Below are 22,034 nucleotides of genomic sequence, written 5' to 3' on the forward strand. Positions count from 1 at the left end.
AGGCTGGGATACCTCACATACATGCCAGATATGAAAAAGATTTAACCTTGTATCAGAGGGGTTGTTAGTCATTTACTGAATTTGACATGTTACTAAAAAAATGGCCGACTTTGGCATCCCACCCAAGTCGGGCCTGTGAATGAAAACTCACCATTTAGATAACTTATGATTTCATGTCTCTCATGAACAGTCCCATCAATTTTGAGGAGGATCCAACTAACTCCCGAGGTGCCACTGTCTGAGATACGCACCCTGTAACTCGATATAAATTTCACTCTCGATCCAAAATACCTGATATCCTGTTGGGTTAGGATCATGGGTGCAAGAGACTTTTTGGAGCCAGTTTAGCACAATGTATCGACTCCCCAAATTTCATCACTCTATGTTGAAAAAAACTAATTGGAGAAGCCTTTTTGAAAAAAGGGTGCCACGGAGCCGTTTTGTTATGTTTTTTTTCGCAACGTTTCAAAATTATCGAAATTTACGCAAAGCTGCGTAAATTTGCAAATTTTGCTAAGTTTTCAAGCATGTTCAGGCCTCCTCATTGGCCATTTTCATTTGCCCTGATAAAAGAATAATAATAATCCTTTGCATTCCAATAGGGCTCTTGCACCCCTCGGTGCTCGGGCCCTAATAACTAAAACAAAAACCTTTTTTATAAGAAAAAAAATTACTTAAAAGTACCTGAATTAATTTTAAAAAACAAAGTAATCTGTGACAACACTGCATACACCGTATACAACATCGCTACCGCACTTTTATCTTTTTTGCGCAGATGATGTCTGGCAGCTCCATCAAGACGTACGACAGCATCCACAAGCTGCTGAACGAGACGAGCCAGCTGAAGCAGGCCATGAGCCCGTCGGACCGCCTCCGCCTCGGACCCTCGCTGCACCGGCTCAACTCGACCAAGAGGGCGGTGCCGCCGCTCACCAACATCGCCTCATTGCCCGAAGAGGCCGAAGACGATGTGCTCGACACGCGGCTCTAGTCGTGCTGATCGAAAATTGGCGTGAGTTGAAAGCACTTTAGAGACACGCTGAGGTACTCGCTCAAACTAAATGATCAAGAGCACAAGTTGCCAGTAATTCATTCAAAGGCGGAATCTGTATTTTTAGCCGTGTTTTTTTTTTTTTTTGTCATTGTCGGGGGCCCAGATGTGCAAATTGTTTGTTCTTTCATAGGAAGCAGAGAAATGTTCTATAAATGATTTTGTTCCAATTATATTTACAATAAAACATTTTGAAAATTTTGGTCAAATGCTTGGCGTTCTGTCAACAGCGGACCTTTAGATCATGTTAGACATGTGATTAGGGATGGGAACCTCTGGGTACCTTACGACAGTGTTTTTCAACCGATTCTGAGTCACGGCACGTTTTTACATTTGAAAAAATCTCGCGGCACACCACAAACCAAAAATGTTCCAAAATTACTTTATGTACTTTATGAAATAATTACTCAATATTTATACTTACGCAGTGTGAAACTTGAGCCTGTTTAGATGAACACAAAGCTGATATCCTGGCAGGAATCTTCGTAAACAGCTCTGTATTTTTTATAGCAGTTAGGCTTGAAAAGCTCAGAATTATCAGACAGGGACTTTAGCGATGTCTTTTACTGCATCAGGGCCGAGCATCTCGCTGACAGTAGCTTTACAGGATAATAGCATTATTGTCTCTGCCACAGTGTGGGACTTTTTGGATTTAGCAGCAAGGTAACTAGCTTTGAGGGCTTTCTCAGATTCAGAGATTTATTTGTCATTGACACCAGCTCTCACAAGATAACAGACGCAACGAAATTCCGTTCGATGAGTGAGCATCGGGCTGCTGCAGACGATTCCGCGCCGCCAACTTCTCTCTCTTCTTCAGAATTTACAGAGCAAGTTACAAGTAGACACACATACAGTGGGGCAAATAAGTATTTAGTCAACCACCAAATTGTGCAAGTTCTCCTACTTGAAAAGATTTGAGAGGCCTGTAATTGTCAACATGGGTAAACCTCAACCATGAGAAACAATGTGGAAAAAAAACAGAAAATCACATTGTTTGATTTTTAAAGAATTTATTTCCAAATTATTGTAGAAAATAAGTATTTGGTCACCGACAAACAAGCAAGATTTCTGGTTGTCAAAGAGGTCTAACGAGGCTCCAATCGTTACCTGTATTAATGGCACCTGTTTTAACTCTATTGGTATAAAAGACACCTGTCCACAAACTCAGTCAGTCACACTCCAAACTCCACTATGGCCAAGACCAAAGAGCTGTCGAAGGACAACGGAGACAAAATTGTAGACCTGCACCAGACTGGGAAGACTGAATCTGCAATAGGTAAAACACTTGGTGTAAAGAAATCAACTGTGGGAGCAATTATTAGAAAATGGAAGACATACAAGACCACCGATAATCTCCCTCGATCTGGGGCTCCATGCAAAATCTCACCCCGTGGCGTCAAAATGATAACAAGAATGGTGAGCAAAAATCCCAGAACCACACAGGGGGACCTAGTGAATGACCTACAGAGGGCTGGGACCACAGTAACAAAGGCTACTATCAGTAACACAATGCGCCGCCAGGGACTCAAATCCTGCACTGCCAGACGTGTCCCCCTGCTGAAGAAAGTACATGTCCAGGCCCGTCTGCGGTTCGCTAGAGAGCATTTGAATGATTCAGAAGAGGACTGGGAGAATGTGTTATGGTCAGATGAAACCAAAATAGAACTTTTTGGTAGAAACACAGGTTCTCGTGTTTGGAGGAAAACGAATACTGCATTGCATACAAAGAACACCATACCCACTGTGAAGCATGGGGGTGGAAACATTATGCTTTGGGGCTGTTTTTCTGCAAAGGTACCAGGATGACTGATCTGTGTAAAGGAAAGAATGAATGGGGCCATGTATCGAGAGATGTTGAGTGAAAATCTCCTTCAATCAGCAAGGGCATTGAAGATGAGACGTGGCTTGGTCTTTCAGCATGACAATGATCCCAAACACACAGCCAGGGCAACAAAGGAGTGGCTTCGTAAGAAGCATTTCAAGGTCCTGGAGTGGCCTAGCCAGTTTCCAGATCTCAACCCCATAGAAAATCTGTGGAGGGAGTTGAAAGTCCGTTTTGCCCAACGACAGCCCCAAAATATCACTGCTCTAGAGGAGCTCTGCATGGAGGAATGGGCCAAAACACAACAGTGTGTGAAAAGCTTGTGAAGAGTTACAGAAAACGTTTGGGCACAGTTACTGCCAAAAGGGTACATAAACAAGTATTGAGATGAACTTTTGGTATTGACTTATTTTCCACCATGATTTGCAAATAAAGTCTTTAAAGGGATCCTCTATTTTTAAGACAAGTAATTCTTATAAGATAAATGTTAGTATGAGTTTTAATAATTTGATATTAAAACCCCTCTTAATGTTTTTGTTTTAATAAAGTTTGTAAAATTATTTTAAGGGATCGGTTGCCATTCTTGTTAGGTCGCAGTGCGTGACGTCACTGGTCCCGTTGGCGAAATTCCAGCGCGTCACTCGTTAGCTTTCCCAACATGTCGTCAGTTCTACCCTTCCTATTTGAACCAGATCTGTATGGGGTTATATTGCTGACACTATTTTGAGCGAGCAATAATGGAAATGGAAATTTCCATTATTGCTCGCTCAAAATAGTGTCAGCAATATAACCCCATAGATCTGAAAAGTGAAGAGCAGGACAGCACTGTCAGTCGTTCACAAGACGAGCTTCAGGGAAAAATGCGTGCAGCAAATACCTGATAAGACAAAAGTTGGGCAAAACTGGTGATGCGAGAGAGTCCTGTTGGGAGCGAGAGTGCATGCTGTTGGGATTCGGGAACTCCGGTTTTATTAGCAGATATTCAAGGTAAGCATATTGCGTTTTCAAACTTATCCCAATATAATTATGTAGATCGTTAGCATCCAGAGCTGCCATGTGCTTTACATACAGTACAGGCCAAAGAGCACACCTTGTTTTAGCCAGGTCTTGTACATTGTAACGCGTGGTAGCTAGGATACGTGTATAAAAGTACCAGAAAGGGGAGAAGCTTCCACTTATGCGCATTTATTCACAAAAAATAATATTCCCACCATGACCACTCTTCACTCGGGAGCTCAGCAGTACGCAAACACGCGTTCCCTGACGAACTCCAACATTGTTGTAAGGTCCACGTCAGAGTCACTGTCGTCACTTTAGCGTGCCGTAGTGCTTTAATTATTTAGTATGATTTGGGGAAAACTCCCACGAAGAATAGTCAACAAAAAAAGCAATACTAATCCAAATCCGCGTTTTTTTACTCACTTGAAGATCCAGGAATTAGACCGATCCCATGGAAATATCGCAGCCGCGATCAGGCCGTCCATTCCACAAAATAGACTGAAAGACTAAAAAAATGGACAGATCCAAAACCATAACTGCAGACGCGATGGGACCGTCGGATCCAGAAAATAGACGGATCCCTTAATGACTGAGGATCCAGGAAAAATGTTGGGGAGCCAGTTGTAACGCGTGGTGGGTAGGATACGTGCATACAGGGACCAAAAAAGGGGAGAAGCTTCCACTTATGCACATTTATTCACTAATAATAATAATTCCACCTTGACCACACACTTCACTCCCCTTGTTTCCATTTGACTGGAAATTGCATCGTGGCATTTTACTTCGCGAGTTTAGGCAGCAATAAGCAATTCTTGAACACGCTACACATTTGGAAAGATACCAATGACGTCATCACTGCGAGCCCGCAAACCGTGGCACCAACTAACGGTCAAAATATGGACTAAATATTATAAAATATTGCCATTGATTTAACATTTTATGTGTTTCTCACTACAAATTTTAGTACAAGAGAACAATTGTGGTTTATTAGAGCCTACATGTATTTAAGTCAGAGGATCACTTTAAAATTCAAACGATGTTTTTTTTTTCTTTTTTTTCTTCACATTCTGTCTCTCATGGTTGAGGTTTACCCATGTTGACAATTACAGGCCTCTCTAATATTTTCAAGTGGGAGAACTTGCACAATTAGTGGTTGACTAAATACTTATTTTCCCCATTGTATCTGAATAACTCATAATAGCAATGTTACGTTAGCATGTTAGCACGTTCTTCGTTCATTGTTTATGCGTCATGTAACAGCGTATCGTACACTTATTCAAGCCTTTTGTTCTCTATTTTATTTTCATTTTAAATTGCCTTTCAAGATGACGTCTGTTGATGTTGGATTTTATCAAATAAATTTCCCCCGAAAATGCGACTTATGGTTATTTTTTCTCTTCATTGCGCAGTTTTTGGCCAGTGCGGCTTATTGTCCGAAAAATACGGTATATAATGTAATTATGTCAAATATTTTCGTCAATTTATCAGGTTACAAAATATGAAAAACAACCAGTCTGGGTTGACTTTTATTTATATTATTTTTAATATTTTTGTGCTTAAAAGACAACTTTAAAAAAAAAAAACAGCCATCATACACTTTTGAAACAGACTAAAGTCTCTCCTGTACATATGTATACATCCATTTATATATTTCTAGATTCATAAGATTTATAAACATCAAAGAAAACTTGGTTGTGAATAAAAGCATACACAGTGATTGATGAGAGAAAAAGCTTGTTTTTAGTAGTATTAGTAGTAGTATGGCTTACAGTACACGTCTAGTACTCACTTGCAAACTTTACAAACACTTTTTTAGTTGACTGTACAAACGTCATTGTCGTGCTAACTCTAAAACTCTTATTTACACGTAAAACCCTGATTGACGTCCGAGCCACGACTCAAACAAACAAACACTCTTAAGGGAAAGAAAAAAATGTCAACCGCCAATCGAATATTTGCTTCGACAGCTAAAAAAAATCTGGTCCCCAAAGTACACGCAAGTACACACGAGGTACACACGAGGAAGTGCACGAGTACTAGAGTTGGAAGGTCGGCTAAAAGGGAGGGAGAGAAAGTGTATAATACTCATACATCACATACTTTTCCACACTAAAATACTGCACTGTAGATAGTCACTAAGTACACATTTTAGTAACCTACAGTCTAGTATTTAGTAAATGCTAATCTATTGGATTTGTTTGATTTTTTGTTTTTTCTTGAGCCTAAAAATAGTTTATTGTAGTTATTGTGCCCGGTACACATAAACAAAAAAATTTTTTTTCAAAGGGCTCAGGAGAGGGTTGTTAAATTAGGGATACTATTCAAGTATTTCCATAAAACAGTTGCACAGTAAATAATTACTGTATTTTCCACACTATCAGGCGCACCTAAAAGCCTTCAATTTTCTCAAAAGCCGATAGTGCGCCTTATATTCCGATGTGGCTAATCTATGGATCAATATTAGTTAATAATGTCATGACGTTCCCTTTAACGCAGCTTCAACTAGTGGATGCACAATGCAACCGCAACAACTACTACTACTGCACCTTAAAATGAGGTGCATTATATATATATATATATATATATATATATATATATATATATATATATATATATATATATATATATATATATATATATATATATATATATATATATCCATATACAGGGGTATAAAAAAGTATCTGAACCTTTTGGAATTTCTCACATTTCTGCATAAAATCACCATCAAATGTGACCTGATCTTTGTCAAAATCACACAGATTAAAAAACTGTCTGCTTTAACTAAAACCATCCAAACATTTATAGGTTTTCATATTTTAATGAGGATATGTAAGATATGCTTGATTGTATGACCATTATACTCTGCGGGTTATACAAGTTTGCTCTCCCACAGCTATTATAAGCGCTCTCCCGAGCTATTACGAAGAATACAGTTTTACCCCATAATGGTAAATGGTGTTATACATATATATCATGTGCTTACATTTTTATTACCGGCAATTGCTCACATTCTGCTGATAAATAGATACACACACATATGTTGATTCATCACACAATGTCTCAGTACTTTTCCACCAAGCTACTTCGAGTGCAAATGTGTGTTCAAAACAAAGTTATCTTGCTCGCTCAAGAGTGTGACTGTTAATTTAATCAATGAGTGTGACTGTTAATTTAATCAATGACAAGAATAAGGAACTTGCCCGATCGAAACTGCCACGTTGGACAACAGTGTTGTAACTATATTCTGCCCAGCAACAAGCCCTCAATAAAAGTCAGCAGCGCGGGGAGCTCTGAGAGAGACTTCGATGAGACGCTCTTAGTCACGTTGCTCGATCTCAGACCTCTCCCCAAACTGCAGCTTAGTAAAAGTCTACTCTCTGACTCCTGCCTCCTTGTGTCCTGCCTTTGTCACCTCGCTCTGGGTCAACAGCTAAATTGAAGAAGGTGTTTTAGACCCAACAGGATAGTATGCAAACACCGACAGAAGGGGGAAAAAATAAGTAAGTGAAGCATCACATTATATTTTGTGCCTCCCCCCGCCTTCAGGCAGTAATAACTTCAACCAGAAGCTTCCTGTAGCTGCAGATCATTCTGGCACATTGGTCAGGACTAATCTTGGCCCATTCTTCTCTACAAAATTGCTGTAGTTCAGTCAGATTCCTGGGATGTCTGGCATGAATCGCTGTCTTTAGGTCATGCCAAAGCATCTCAAGGAAGTTCAAGTCTGTACTTTGACTTTGCCACTCCAGAACGTGTATTTTGTTCTTCTGAAACCATTCTGAAGTTGATTTACTTCTGTGTTTTGGATCATTGTCTCGTTGCAGCATCCATCCTCTTTTTAGCTTCAACTGTCTGACAAACGGCCTCAGGTTTTCCTTTTGAATTCATTCTTCCATTAATGATTGCAAGTCGTCCAGGTCCTGAGGTAGCAAAACAGCCCCAAATCATGATGCTCCCTCCACCATGCCTCACAGTGGGGATGACGTGTTGATGTTGGTGAGCTGTTCCATTTTTCCTCCACACGACTTTGTGTGTTACTCCCAAACAATTCAACTTTGGTTTCATCAGCCCACAAAATATTTTGCCAAAACTTCTGTGGAGTGTCGTTGTGCCTTTTTGCGAACATTAAATGAGCAACAATGTTTTGTTTTTTTTTAGACAGCAATGGCTTCCTCCGTGGAGTCCTCCCATGAACACCATACTTGGCCAAAGTTTTACATATAGTTGATGTGTGCGCAGAGATATTGGACTGTGCCAGTGATTTCTGTAAGTCTTTAGCAGTCATTCTAAGGGTCTTTTTTACCTCTCTGAGTATTCTGCGCTGAACTCTTGGCATCATCTTTGGTGGACGGCCACTCCTTGGGAGAGAAGCAACAGTGCCACCTTTGTAAACAACTTCTCTGACTGTCGAGTGATGAGCATCTAGACTTTTAGAGATAGTTTTGTATCCTTTCCCAGCTTTATACAAATCAACAATCCTTGATCTCTGGTCTTCAGACAGCTCTTTTGACCGAGCCATGATGCATATCAGACAATGCTTCTCATCAAGACAAATTTGACCAGGTGTATGTTTTATAGTGGGCAGGGCAGCTTTAAACCACTCAACAGTGGCTGGGCACACACCTGACTTAAATTGTTTAGTAAAAATTGGTTTCAATTGCTCATGAAGTCTCCTTAGGCAGAGGGGTCACTTACTTACTTTCCCCCTTTCTATTACTGTTTGCATGCTATCCTCGTTAAAATATGAAAACCTATAAATATTTGGGTGGTTTTAGTTAAAGCAGACACTGTTTTACATCGGTGCGATTTTGACAGAAGATCAGATCACCTTTGATGGTGGTTTTATGCAGAAATGTAAAAAATTACAAAAGGTTAAGATACTTTTTCACACCACTGTATATGAAAACACCTTATAGTGCGGAAAATATGGTATATTGTGGGAAAATGGAGGGATAAAAAGATTTTAAAAAGATGCATTTTTAACAGAAAAGGTTTGTTTCTGGTAGTTTTGCTTCAAAATGATGGAGAAAAAAACCCCCAAAAGTATTGCAAATGTTCAAGTTGTGAATTTGTGTACCAGGCTTGATTTGTTTTGGGAAAGTTTTCCAAAGACCACTCGTGCAAAAAACGTGGACATTTTGCCTTTGGGCTCATCTGACTTTTCTAATTGCAACTTCTTAAGTCCTCACTCGTCTGTTTACGAGCAAGGGACACTACAATTGAGAGACTTGAGTATTCTTAGTACTTGAGCCACCAAAGTATCATTGTCATTCTTGTGTGATTGAGAAGAGGGTGAGAGATTTCCATTTGTGTGATTGACTCTTCCTTTAGTGGGCGGGGCAGTGTGTAGGTGTGTGTTTATCTGTCATTGTGTTGTTGTAGGAGCCAGATGTGCTCCTGTGCTTGTTTGTTGTTCTTGCTGCTGCTGTTTGCTTTGCTGCTGCTGCTGTTGTTGTTGTGGTGGCGGTGGTTGCTCACAGGGACTCGAGGAGGAGGCTGCTGCTGCCCCCTGCTGGGCACGGGCAACTGAGATTTGACCCGAGGGCACGAGCGTGGTTCAGCGCTCTGGACGGCGGCCTGAGTCAATTGCGACTGCGGAAAAGTCACAATTGGAAATGTTCAAAATTCAAAAAGTTTAATTTAGAAAATAATATATAAGGATAGTTGATAAATGTTCATTTGTGTTTTTTTTTAAAGTTGTTAAGAGTACAGAAAAATGTTGATTCAAAAATAAAAAAACTATTTAAAAAAGTTATTTTATTATTCATTTTTTAAAAAGAAAAAGTGAAAAAAAAATGTAAATTTTAAAGACAACTCTAAGCCAAAAAGTGTGCCAATTTTTTTTTTTTTTTTTCATAAATTTCTAATTTTTTTATAAAGTAAAGTTTGGCAGAGAATGTGTGATTTTAAGCATTTCTTTTTTTCAAGGAAAAATCATGACTGCAGGAAATCAGGTCACCATTTATAGCAGACATGCCAACCTTAGCCAATAGAGGGCGCTCCAATAACATCTAAATTGCTGATTTCAACTGCTACCTCACCGGCTGAGCTGATTGTTCCACAGCTACTTCCTGCTGTGGTGGCGGGGGCGGAGCTCCGGCAAGACCTCCATTGACAAACAAAAGGACATTGTCGTCCTTAGACGACAACATCTGGAAGAAGCGAATAGGCAATTATCATCACAATACAATATCTCCTTATAGCAGATTATTTACAACATGCTTATCCCCAAAATCACAGAAATAAATGACTATTCACATAAGATTCACTTGCAATTTTGAACAATGCAGTACGCTGTGTACCTGTCTGATGTCTGGTTCTGACTTGCTGGAGCATAACGACTGAAGCTCTTGGATCAAGTCGGTCTCGTCATCGGAAAACAAAGACAAAGTGGACACCTCCCTGGGGAGAACAGAACACACCCAGCCCAATCAAAATATTAGAAACATCTAATTGGTTTTAGCACTTTTGGCGTATTACCAGGTCGGAGTAGCAGTAGTACACGAACGACTCAGTGTAGTACTAACCTGTGGATTTTGCCATTTGTGATACAGCTTACATCTGTAGTGGAGACCGTGCCTGAAGGAGAAAAAATATCACAACATGTTCATCAAAGTTTATTGGTTGCCATTGATGGCGATAGTCGAATAGTCGCTGCCAGCCGCTCCCAGTCAAAATTGGACTTCTATGGCACTAATTGAATTATTACCAAAACAAAAAATTTGTGGTGCACTGATCACAATCTTCTGGCCAATCATCGATTTTTGATGAAGAAGACTATACTGCCAATATAAATTTGTGCTGATCCCGATTTTTTTTCCATAAACAACAACATGCACCTTTAGTATTCCAATCACACTGTTTAATTATAAAACATTGAACACTACTTGTAAACAAAGTTTTTTTAAACTGCACATTTAGTAGCCCCCCCAAAAATATAGAAAAGTTAAAAAAAAAAAAAAATCCAAACTAATAAATTGTAACTTATTTTACCAAAAAATAAGTTGCAGCAGTATTTTGCATTACAAAAAAAACCCTCAGGTTAGAGGATATGAATAAATTAATTTTATGGGAAAGAGAAATAAATTTAATTATTACGAAGTTATATTAGGTCTCCAAGTCTTTCCTTTTTCAATTCTTAATGCTGAAACAGTTTGAATGTGAGCTAATTGTGTGCATTCACTAAACTGGTATTATTTGCCTGTGTTCACTCACAAAGGAAAAAGTAAGACCGTCTAGTGGCCACAAAACAGTTACCACACAGTGACTACAGTATATGAAACAACAATACAAACTCTACTCCTTCCCACATTAACGTAGCAAAGAGCGGCAGAAGCTACCATCGTAAATATTATGCTGGGGTCACTAAAGCATTAAAATACACAATATGTACACTTATATATGCTCATATTAATGACTGTGACTGTCCGCAACCAAATGTTAGCAGGCTAATGTAGCAAAGGGTGGCAGAGGCTTTTTTTATTTTTTCTTCTTCCTGCCTTTGACGGGGCGGACGTGTTTCCTCCCTGCTCCTGCTACTATCTTCGTCAGTCTAGTCTGTCTGCTTTTTTTGTATTTCCTCTGTGGATCAACTGTTGCTGGTCTCTCATAAGAAAATGGATCTGATGAGTTGGTCTCTCAGCGCAATTGACAAGATTTTTTCAACAAGACCCGGTGCATCAGGAGAGCAGTCCTGCCCAGATGGTACCTTCTCTGCTGGATAAGTGAGAGATTAATGGGATCACTGGAAGCCAGCGTATCTTACTGTCCTATCTGTGGAAAATGTCGAGGATATTTGGCTGTTTGGCGTGACAGTTGTGGGAATCCTTATGCTTGGCTTAGAAGATGCCCTGCTCTACCAGAAAGTTGCCAAGACGGCAGCTTTCAAGGAAATCAACAAGTTGACCACGGATCAGCCGGTGCGATTCAGGGCATTGGAAGACCACGTAGAGGCTCGGTTTGAGAACTAGTGGACTCACGGTTCGGTCCGAGGAAGGATGGAGAAAAGTGGATTTTAACTTGCGCCAGGTAACGGAATAGTTGAGGCGGACCGAGACTATTGGCAAGGACTTAAGGGACCTGAGGTCTCACCTATGTGCTGAGGAGCGCGAATTTGACTGAAGACCAACTGTATTTAGACATATTGAATTACTTATTCGGCTTGGTTCGATTGTGATTTTCCTTTCCCTTTCCCGAGCACCCTTGTCCCATCCCTTCCTTCTCCTGGAGCAGTACTCCTAAAAATAATGGGGCGCGCCCCCCCAGGGGGGCGCAGAGCGATGCTAGGGGTGGCGCGTGTGACCTCGGGGAACATGCTTTTTTTTTTTTTTTTTTTTTGCCGTACTAGAAGAAAGTGTACTTGTACATCCACCCAGTGGGTGGCAGTGGCGCTCTCATTTTCAAAGTGCGCGCAGTATTTTTGAAGTAAGCAAGAGCACACGGAAGAGACTCATGAAGAGCTGGAGAGCTGTGCGGCATGCGCCGTTTTCGAAAGCCATTTTCCGGCGGGACTCACGCAGCGACCCACTGTCTTCTCCGGTTCTCATGTGTCCGCCCGAGAAGTGCCATTTTTGGCTTGGGATCGTCACGACGACCGCCCTCACCTACGGTTCTCCCTCGGCCGCCGAGAATGCGCTTTTTTCGGGCCGTTTGCCTTTTGGCTTTGACATTTAATACAGTGGTAGACGAGGAAAGACCACTGTTAACTGTGTCTAAAAATGATTATAGCGGACAGCTGGAAGCCAAATCAATTAAGACGCCACTTAAAGACATTAGACCCCAATCTCATTGTTAAGCCGTTTGGTTGTTTTTCAGCGAAAACGTTCCGAATATTGCCAACAATCGTTCCGCTTTGTCAGTGTTATATCAGTAAACCAGTGAGCACTGTTAGCATGCTCAGTGCAATACAACCCCACATCATTGCAAACTGGAGGTGATACTGGGAGCAGCGAGCAGCGAAAATAAAAACGGTCCTTCTGTCCAAAGACACTTTTCTTTTTTTTCTTCTCCTATTCAGTTTTGTTTTTTCGGTCAATTTTTTGGGCATATTGTCCTCATGAGGTAATGTTTCTAATCAATTACAATTTGTTATTATTTGCTGATTTTATTTTTCAGTATCAAATGGTCAAAAATGTACCTTGAGTGTACTTTTACAGTTTGGATATGACTTTTTTTTTTTTTTTTTAATTCAGGCAAATTGATGTGCGTTAAGTCTTTTCTGTTCCAAACAAAACAATTTTAATAAAGTTGTACTTTATAAGTTGATCTCTGTTATTTTCTCCAATAGGAAAAAAAAGGATACAATGTGAGGCAGAGGCGTACTTATAATAGTAATATTATAGACAAATGATACTATTTACAGTGGCGGCAGAGTTTGGAGGGGGCGCAAAACATTTAGGTCTTCGATGCACACTCATCGAACGGAATTTCGATGTCATCTGTTGTCATCTTGTGAGAGCTGGTGCCAATGACAAATAAATCTCTGAATCTGAAACTACTCATTCCGGCATTAACGTAGCAAAGGGCGGCAGAAGCTACCACCGTAAATATTATGCTAGGGTCACTAAAGCATGAAAATACACAATATGTAACTTATATATGCTCATATTATTGACTGCAAATGTTAGCGGGCTAATGTGGCTAACTGATCCTTGACACGAAATGGGGACAGCAGATATATAATTTCGTGATCGACTGATCACCAATCCCCCAGAATGTATTAAATCAACCCAGATTGATCACGGCACCTTTACTATGAATTATTAGATTGCATTCCTATTTCTTATGAAGCAATCAGACAAAATGACAGCTCACCGTGACTAAAGGAGCTCCCAGTCCAGCTGGAAGCAGGACTTGCTTTCTTTCGAGGGCTGGTATTGGATCGTCTCAGCTTGTCTCGACACTTTCTTCCAGCGCTGGTTCCTTTAAAAGAGCTAATGGCGGTCAAAGGGAGCGCCCCGCCCCTGAACATGACTTCTGAAGCAGGAAAAAAAAGCATTTTAAATTTATTTTCAAAACTACTAATAAATCCAAAATGTCTGACCGTGGCGAGGGAGTGGGCATCCCCGCAGGACGGCTTTGTTGACCAAGATGCTAAGCGCGGCCTTTACCACCGCTTGCTGGCCAGCGCTCAGAACAACATTGCTCGGTGACGTTGGTGGAGAGCGCCTTGCCGTCACCCGAGAGACGATCGCTGCCTCCACGCGAGGAACCACCACAGCGCTCCACAGCCGAGACAACCACCTGAACACAGCATAACAATCTATGCCGGACTGTACGTTTATGGGCATGTCTCGTGTCTACTTGTCGTACCTGGCGATGGCGTATGCGTCATTGGTGTGGACGGGACATGCCAGGAAGTGACCAGGTCCCATCAATGCTTCGTGTGTGCCCAGATGTGCCAGGCAGGCGTTGAGTTGCTGCCACACCTGAGCCACCCATACTACAGCCTTCTCCATGATGCCATCATTAGACCACGCCACGCTTCCTGTCTGGAGGGGACACCAGCACATCATTTGGATGATAAGGGAACGACTATAAGACAATGAGATTTGGATTCATAATTTTGTGAGAGGTATCACCTGGTTCAGCAACTTCCTGCGCAGGTGTCTACCCAACAATCCGTGAAGGGGCTCTTGATCCCAGCGCAGACGCAGCCACCGGAAATGCTGCTGGAGCCTCAGCTCTGAGCCCTGGAGGCGGTGCTTTGAGAGGGAGCCGATCAGGAAGCTGCGTTGGCAGAAGTGGTGCGGACCTGAATAGGAAACAACAATTGATTCTCTTGTCCCCGTTTCATAAAAGGCAGGCATTGAATTAAAAAAAAAAAAAAAAAGTCGCACAATGATGACATCACATGGACTCACCAGCATTGAGCAGCATGGGGGTGGTGGAGTTTCTGTTATCCAAGCTGTGGCACAGATCCCCCAGCAGGCCTGATAAGGATGCCGCCTTCTCCAAACCTTGCAACAGCAGAACCACGCAGCTGCCATTATTGGATGATGCCGCCGCCGGTACCAGGAAGCCTGCATCGTAAAGAAGAGGGTGACAATGAGTAGGAGGTGACGTGGGAGCTAATGCCGTTATTAAGGGTGATGACAATCTCACCACATGAGACAAGGGTGTCCAGCAGCTTCTCCTTGGTCAGACAGTTTTGTACTTCCACATTCACCACATCGCACACATGACCGCATGCCTCCTGCTTGGACTGACATGAGGGAGGGAGGGGGAGGAGCCCGTTGTCAGGGAAACTCCAGACATTCTCACACATACAAACTGGAGGAGTACAGCAATCAGCATGTTCCCTTTTAGAGCAGGAATGCATAACTATATTTTCAGTATTTATTGGTTATATATGACTTTTTAAATTGCCTAGTGAGTAAGCCTGTCGCAATATGCAATAATTCCATTTATCGCGCGATATATAAAAATGAAGGCGGTAATTTTTCCGCTGCGATTTATCGCCTCGCGTGAACGTGTGTGCGCGCAGCGCCAGAGCCAATTGTTCCCATTATATCCTATTGTTCAACATATACCGGCCGCAAAAACTAGCGCCAGAGCCAATCGTTCCCATTATATCCTATTGTTCAACGTATACCGGCCACGTCAGTGCTCCGGAGTGACTGTGGACCATCTATGGCGCGCCGGTGTTGTTGACGTGTGGGCGCTCCCGTCAGGAGTGACATTTCACGCGGGGCGGCTATTTTTCGGCACAACGCTGGATATTTACAACGAAGTCCGCAAAACATTGTTACCGACTTGGCTGCTACGAATAACCTCACTTTGACAACGAACAGCTGAATCAAATTAAGAGCGCTGTGCTTCAAACTCGTCCTGTTTATGAAAGCCGTCATATGCTGGTGTTGTGTAGTAATGAGCAGACGTGACTTCAGCGGCGCTTGCTAACTTTTTTAATGCGCGGTTGCGCGCACACACTAGATATCATGAAATGGCAAACTAGATGTGCTACGTCCCATGCCATTGGCTACGTGAGCCCAGAGTGATTATGGGACATGTAGTCCATATACTACATCGATGAATTCTAAACTGTCATTTGTCACATGAGGTTAAGAAGGCCAAATCAATCCATACCAGTGACTATAGATAATGTTGCAAATATTGTTAATTCAGTACGTGACACAGATGGATTCGGACCATAAATAGGATGTCTTACTCATGTAGTAAACCTAGCTGCTAAGAGAGCTGTAGCAATCAACGGTGTGCCCTGCCTCACTTTACAAACAGCAAAGATTGTTCTCAGCACTTTTATACAATTTTTTTTCATATCAGTAAGAAGTAAGCACGTAAATATTATGCACTAAAATGCATGTTTATATGATGGCAATTAATTTTTGCTCGTTAGCAAAATGCTTTTTACAGAGCATTAAATGTATTGAATCGGATCGAAAATCGTGTCCCCCTTATCAAAATTCGTACCGAACCATGACTTAACTGTATCGTTGCATCCCTATGGAACACCATTGCAGAAGCTATGACGGGAAATGTTTTCATTTTCCTAAATGCTTAAGTTATTAAGTGCAATTTTTTTTTTTTTTAAACACATTTTATTTATTCTGTGTTTCTCTGCGGTATCAATATTGTTGTTTTTTACTTAAGAGGCAGGGTCTATTGTTTTTAGTTGTGATTTCTTAAAAAGTATATTTGAATTTAAGAGTAAATATTTATCGTGTTTAAATGGGTGTACTTGATCTATTAATATATACTGTATTCGCACTGTGTTATTGTAAATTGGTTAAAAAAAATTGGGGGGTGGGGCGCAATTATATCGCATATCGCAATAACTTATGAGAATAATTATCGCACACTAAAATTTGTTATCGCGACAGGCCTACTAGTGAGACAGCTTAAGTAAGTAGGCACTTGTTTGTTGTCCTTCTTCTTGGTGAGGACATGAACCAGAAAATGGCTACTCCTCCATTATTTGTGCATGGGTCAGAATGAAATTCAGTAGGTATATCCTAGAGTTATCCGATAATGATTTTTTTTTAACCGATAACAGATATCCTGATATTATCCATCTCCAAAAATCATATGTGGCCCAAAAACGATTATGAAAAACTAATGTCGTAGTTGTCGTAGTTTAACATCAGTGCTTGGCACCAACATAGTACATTAATATTTTTATTGTGTTTTGAATTAGAGATTTTTTTAAAAAATCATTTGTACAAGGAGAGTATTTAAGATAGTCAAAAGCTACAGGGCAACCGAGATTTTATACACTTAGAAAACCAAGCACCAAAATGTCAGAGATAATCTCACAGATAAATGCAATTGAAGACTCAAAAACCTCGACCCTACTCAGTAAAAGATTAATTATAGTCCTTTAATGTTGAGACCAAAAAAGCCTTTTTTGTCATACCTTGATGCAGCGAGCCAATGAAGCGGCAATGTAGTCCTGACAGCTGTCCTCCAAGCCGTGAAGGATGACACTCCCGTATTGTTCCACCTGTCACATTCAACATTACATTACATATTATTCGAAATTATCTCCATTTAAAAAAAACAATTGTGAACATCATTACTGTTAATTGACTGAATCTGTATAAATATCACAGGCACAGGGTACTAAAATCTCTTTTCTCAAGCCAGCAAGTCTAGTTGACGCCTACAGCATTGTTCTCTCCTACGCAACCTTTGTCAGCATCTTTTTATCTATTTGTCGGAGTATAAGTGTGTGCGTACCAAGCGAACGTAGTTGAGCAGCACAGGCAGCGGGAAGAGAGATTCCAGAGCCAACTCATCCAGACATGATTCAGAAAGACCTGTGACAAATACACACGAATGCTACACGTGATTGCTCTGTTGTTACGCTATGTTATATGTAGGCATGTGCCGGTATGAGATTCTGATGGTATGATAACCTTAAGCCAAAATATCAAGGTTTCATGGTATTGATAAATATAAATGTGTAACTTTGAGATATCTGGGTTTAAAAAAAAAATTGTTTCCATTGAAGAGGATTTTTATTTTTCAAAATATATTAGCAAATCGGAACATAAGTATAATGTTAAGTTAAAATAAATAAATGAAAAAAAAAATGTAAATCAAAAATAAATTGAGTCCTTTAGGTGAGCCTAAACCCACAGCCACAACTCAACATTATTTCCATCAAAACGAAAATAATTGAATTATTTTCCATAAACAGCATGTGTGTATGACTCGTATCATGCTTACATGATACACACACTCTTTTTCTCAACACAGACAGTTGTCAGAGAGAAAAAAAAACAAGTTTTACCACCGCTGGACACACTAAGCAAGCTGGGGTTAACTCTCGTAGCTGTGGGAAACGTTCATAACAATGTTTAGTAACCTTTAATTTTGTATAAATGCGAAATCATATTGGAGGTATTGCCTCCTCGGCAGCCACCCTCCGCAAACATGTTTTACATGTCGGTTGGCCCTCCTCCTCTAAACCGCGGCCGTCTGTAACTTTTCTGTAGCCGAAGTATTCCCATACCAGCAATTTCGTTTTCTTCGATGGGGGGAAAAGTTCAGGAGTTTCATGTCCTTGAGCCATCGTGTAGCACAGCTGACACTGAGCAACAACCGGTGGGGGAGGGTTGAGCCTTGCAGCTTCAAGTGAGGGATTTCTCCCTGCATTATTGGGACATATAAAAATACCTAGTACTGTAGGGACGGTATGACGGGAAAAAAATTGCGGTTTTGAAACAGTATACCTTGAAATTGGTAATCAGCACATGTCTAGTTATATGACTAGAGCTGGACAAGTTTAAGATCGAGATTGTAGATCCAATAAATTTTAGATCGATCAGAAATTTTAATGGTTTTCAAGGAGTTGATTGCACTCCGGTTGAGGTAAACTGTAACTATAAACACACAAAGAAATTTAAGCAGACTCCGCATTAAAATACAAAATATATTTCGTTTTTCGAACACCTACTAGCTTAATGCTAATATAAAACGGAAGATGCCATTTACACACCAAAGAAAATTTGCATCAAGTCACTATAATTAACTCTCAAAACAAGTAATACCATATTGACCCGAATATAAAACGGTGTTTTTTGCATTTAAATAAGACTGAAAAAGAGGGGGTCGTCTTATATTCGCGGTCTAGACATTATACCCATTCACGCCGCTAGATGGCGCCAGATATCAGTGAAGCGATGCTCTGTCATGACAAATCTCCGCTACTCTCAAGTTTAACCAGTTTGCATGATTTTATTGAAATGTTTTTCCTTTTTCAGATTTGTTTCAAGACTACAGTTACAATTAGACTTCACTTTGATGGTTAATGCAGTTATTGCAATTTTGTTGTTTTATCACAATAGATTGGTTTATTTACATTTCAAAAACCAGAAGCCATTCATTTACGAATGTGATTGCACTTTAGTTTACATATTTAAATGTTCAGATATTAAGATTTGAATGAGGCAAAATAACATGCTTTTTCTCTCAAATATATTGTTATAATCATTTGTTTCGGATGTACTGGAATTATTTTCTTTGTAAAATCAATTTGGTGTTCAAAAAGTCTTTTTTCAAACTTGAGTCTTGAAAAAGAGGGGGTCTTATAATCAGGATCAGGGCCGTCTTATATTCGGGCCAATACGGTATATGCCCATAGAGCCCTTGGGAACATTTTCATCACAGATTAAAAAAGAATACACAAGCAAAGATTTAAAAAAAATTGAAAACAATCAAAATTGGACGATGTGAAGTGAGGATGAGGATTTTATTTTTTGTGCGACAAAGCCCCAAGCATGACATTTGAAAGTTACATTATACCTTTTAGTCGGACAGTGATGACCTGACTCAGAGGTTTCCGAACTAGATCCCAAGGCGAGAAAGGAAGTTCTTGACCTGGCCGCCAGTCATTTCCTCCTGAAATGACACAAATATTGTTACCAAGCGGGAAGAGAGAAAACACAAAAGGGTTGCTTCTCACCAATCATAATGGAGGCGATGCTATCGGTGGTTAGTCCTAGCGGGGGATGCTGTGCATCCTCACCACACAGCAAGTGCAGGTGTGCGGTGAAGGCGTGGCTAATGGTGACACTCAACTGTGGCCAGGTCATTGAGCGGTCCACTGAGATCCTGCACAGCACTGACTGGAACTCGGCCCGGTTCTCATTATCATCCCAATCCACGGCACACATCGGACCGCTATCGGAATACTGAAGACGCACCAGGACGAGATACTGATCTGCAAATGAACACATTGGTTGCAATTTAGGGTTAGGCGATCTGACTAAAAAAGGACCACGATCATCTGATCTCAACTTTTATTACAATATTTTTTAGCTGGGTTTTTACGCTATTTTTTTTTCAACTGGTATTTTTGGGGTTTTTACGCTATTTTTTTTAAACTGGTATTTTCTATATAATCATCTCTACTATTGTATTTTGACATTGAAATAGTGGGTTCCCCCCCCCCCCCCCCCAAAAAAAATATATATACATATATATATATTTTTTTGCAAAAAAAAAAATATATATACATATATATATATTTTTTTTTCGTGTACAATATGTGTAAATATTAGCCTGACGAAATGTCATCTTTCCCACTTTTTACATCCGGTCCAGAAAAGGGCATAGGTTTGCATAGGGACAGTAGGGACATAACACTACAAATTTTCAGGATGCTCAAATTGTCCCCACCAACTTTTAAGCAACCTTAGTTGCATTTTATAATGAGTTCAGTTATATAGGTCATTTAGATTGCCTTACCATATGTTGTAAGGATACAATTAACCCTACCATCCTACCATTATTAAGTGAATTATTTTCATTATGTTCAGACTTATATTTACCCCTTTTTCACTTGCTGAATCTGCTAGTCCATTTTTTACCCTCTAACACACATGCACACACACTGACCCGACAAAAATACAACATGTCACCAACATGCCGCCTCATCCGCCCCCTTCAAAGAGGAGGAATACTAGAAGTTTTTTTTCAGCCAGCAGCAGCCAATGTAAGTAATATAAAAAGACGATGTTATGGAGGTGGGGAACACACCACTAATTTTGCTACTGAAATTTTGCTACAACTTGCATCAGAGTTTGCATAACATTAAACTATGTGAATTTGCTAACCTGCAAAACTTGAGTAGGAAGCTGTTTAGAGGGAAGTGTCCTCCACTTTTGTATGACTTTTCTGCTGTTAACGTTAATTAAACTGTGAGAAATGCAGTGAAACGAGGTTTACCCACTTCTAACAGATTTTTTTTTGGTTTTGTTCATGTGGTCTTAAAGCACCACTTGGTCATTTTTCAGTTTTGGTCGATTTTGGCGACGCTGGTGGACAAAAGTGGTAGTTTTTTGAAGACTGTGTTTCCCATGAAGACCAGCGCATGAGTGCATAGTGTCTTCCTATTAGGGGCGTTACAGAAAATAATTCAGTACAGTAACTCAATACAGATTTATTTTTGCAATGATCAGTTAACCTATCAATTAATTAGGTTCCTATTCGTGAGAAATGTAGCCCTGACCCCCGTTTACCCAATCTGTTTGGTTGTCCCGTCCCCAGCAAAAAGTGTACATGCATGTTATGCTGTTTTATCGTCCCTTCCAATGTTGAGCCCAAGCCTACACCCTGGCGTCCAGAGCTTCCAGGTTGTTTTTATTTATTTATTTATTTATTTAAATTAATTGAAGATAATGTCCAGTTTTCTCTGGCAATGTTCTCAACTCTTTCAGGCTGTGTGCCATACCTTTACATATCTCAGGTGATAAGACAAAATAGAGTAATCAACCACTGTCATAAAAAGTCACCTGATCTTAAAACTGTTCCATTTACTTTTTGTCCGCAAATGTCATTCTTTAAATTATAAAAATCGCCCAGCCCTACCTCAACTTATCTTTCATTCAAAACAATATTTTATCTGATCTTAAGTGAGTTTTCCCCCCTTTAGCCATAACAAAAAGCAAATGAAAATAGCATTATTTTATTCCAACCAGGTTTTGCAGTATCTGTCCTGATATCAATGTTTTTAAACTTGCACATAAACAATCAATATACAGTACGGGAAAACAATCGCTAAACACTTCTTTTGTCAAAACATGATCTCTAACTCATTCACTGCCATTGACGTCGACAGACCTTTAATTCCATTTTGAAATGGAAGGCTGGCACCGATTATTCCCTGCCAGCCTTCCCAGTCCCAAACGGATT

At 40.3% G+C, this 22,034-nt stretch overlaps 2 protein-coding genes across 3 annotated transcripts in view; one reads left to right on the forward strand and one right to left on the reverse strand.

The window, feature by feature from the left end:
- Positions 1-4,596, forward strand: part of cftr (CF transmembrane conductance regulator) — a 62,589-nt gene extending 57,993 nt beyond the window's left edge. The window contains exon 27 of the mRNA XM_057837415.1: positions 776-4,596. Within this exon, the coding sequence (XP_057693398.1) occupies positions 776-991 (216 nt within the window). The 3' untranslated portion in view covers positions 992-4,596. The remainder of the gene's footprint in view (positions 1-775) is intronic.
- Positions 4,597-6,519: 1,923 nt separating this feature from the next.
- cttnbp2 (cortactin binding protein 2) overlaps positions 6,520-22,034 on the reverse strand; it is a 74,937-nt gene continuing 59,422 nt past the window's right edge. The window contains exons 10-23 of one of the 2 annotated variants that reach the window (XM_057837413.1): positions 19,804-20,061; positions 19,644-19,739; positions 17,574-17,653; positions 17,251-17,337; positions 14,979-15,078; positions 14,738-14,896; positions 14,456-14,628; positions 14,187-14,365; positions 13,918-14,117; positions 13,689-13,850; positions 10,403-10,454; positions 10,178-10,277; positions 9,917-10,027; positions 6,520-9,467 (exon numbers count right to left, since the gene is read on the reverse strand). In XM_057837413.1, the coding sequence (XP_057693396.1) occupies positions 9,234-9,467; positions 9,917-10,027; positions 10,178-10,277; positions 10,403-10,454; positions 13,689-13,850; positions 13,918-14,117; positions 14,187-14,365; positions 14,456-14,628; positions 14,738-14,896; positions 14,979-15,078; positions 17,251-17,337; positions 17,574-17,653; positions 19,644-19,739; positions 19,804-20,061 (1,991 nt within the window). In that variant the 3' untranslated portion in view covers positions 6,520-9,233. The remainder of the gene's footprint in view (positions 9,468-9,916; positions 10,028-10,177; positions 10,278-10,402; positions 10,455-13,688; positions 13,851-13,917; positions 14,118-14,186; positions 14,366-14,455; positions 14,629-14,737; positions 14,897-14,978; positions 15,079-17,250; positions 17,338-17,573; positions 17,654-19,643; positions 19,740-19,803; positions 20,062-22,034) is intronic. The other variant, XM_057837414.1, reaches the window with a different exon arrangement.

This window comes from Corythoichthys intestinalis, chromosome 5 (assembly GCF_030265065.1).
Source record: "Corythoichthys intestinalis isolate RoL2023-P3 chromosome 5, ASM3026506v1, whole genome shotgun sequence".
NCBI classification, from domain to species: domain Eukaryota; kingdom Metazoa; phylum Chordata; class Actinopteri; order Syngnathiformes; family Syngnathidae; genus Corythoichthys; species Corythoichthys intestinalis.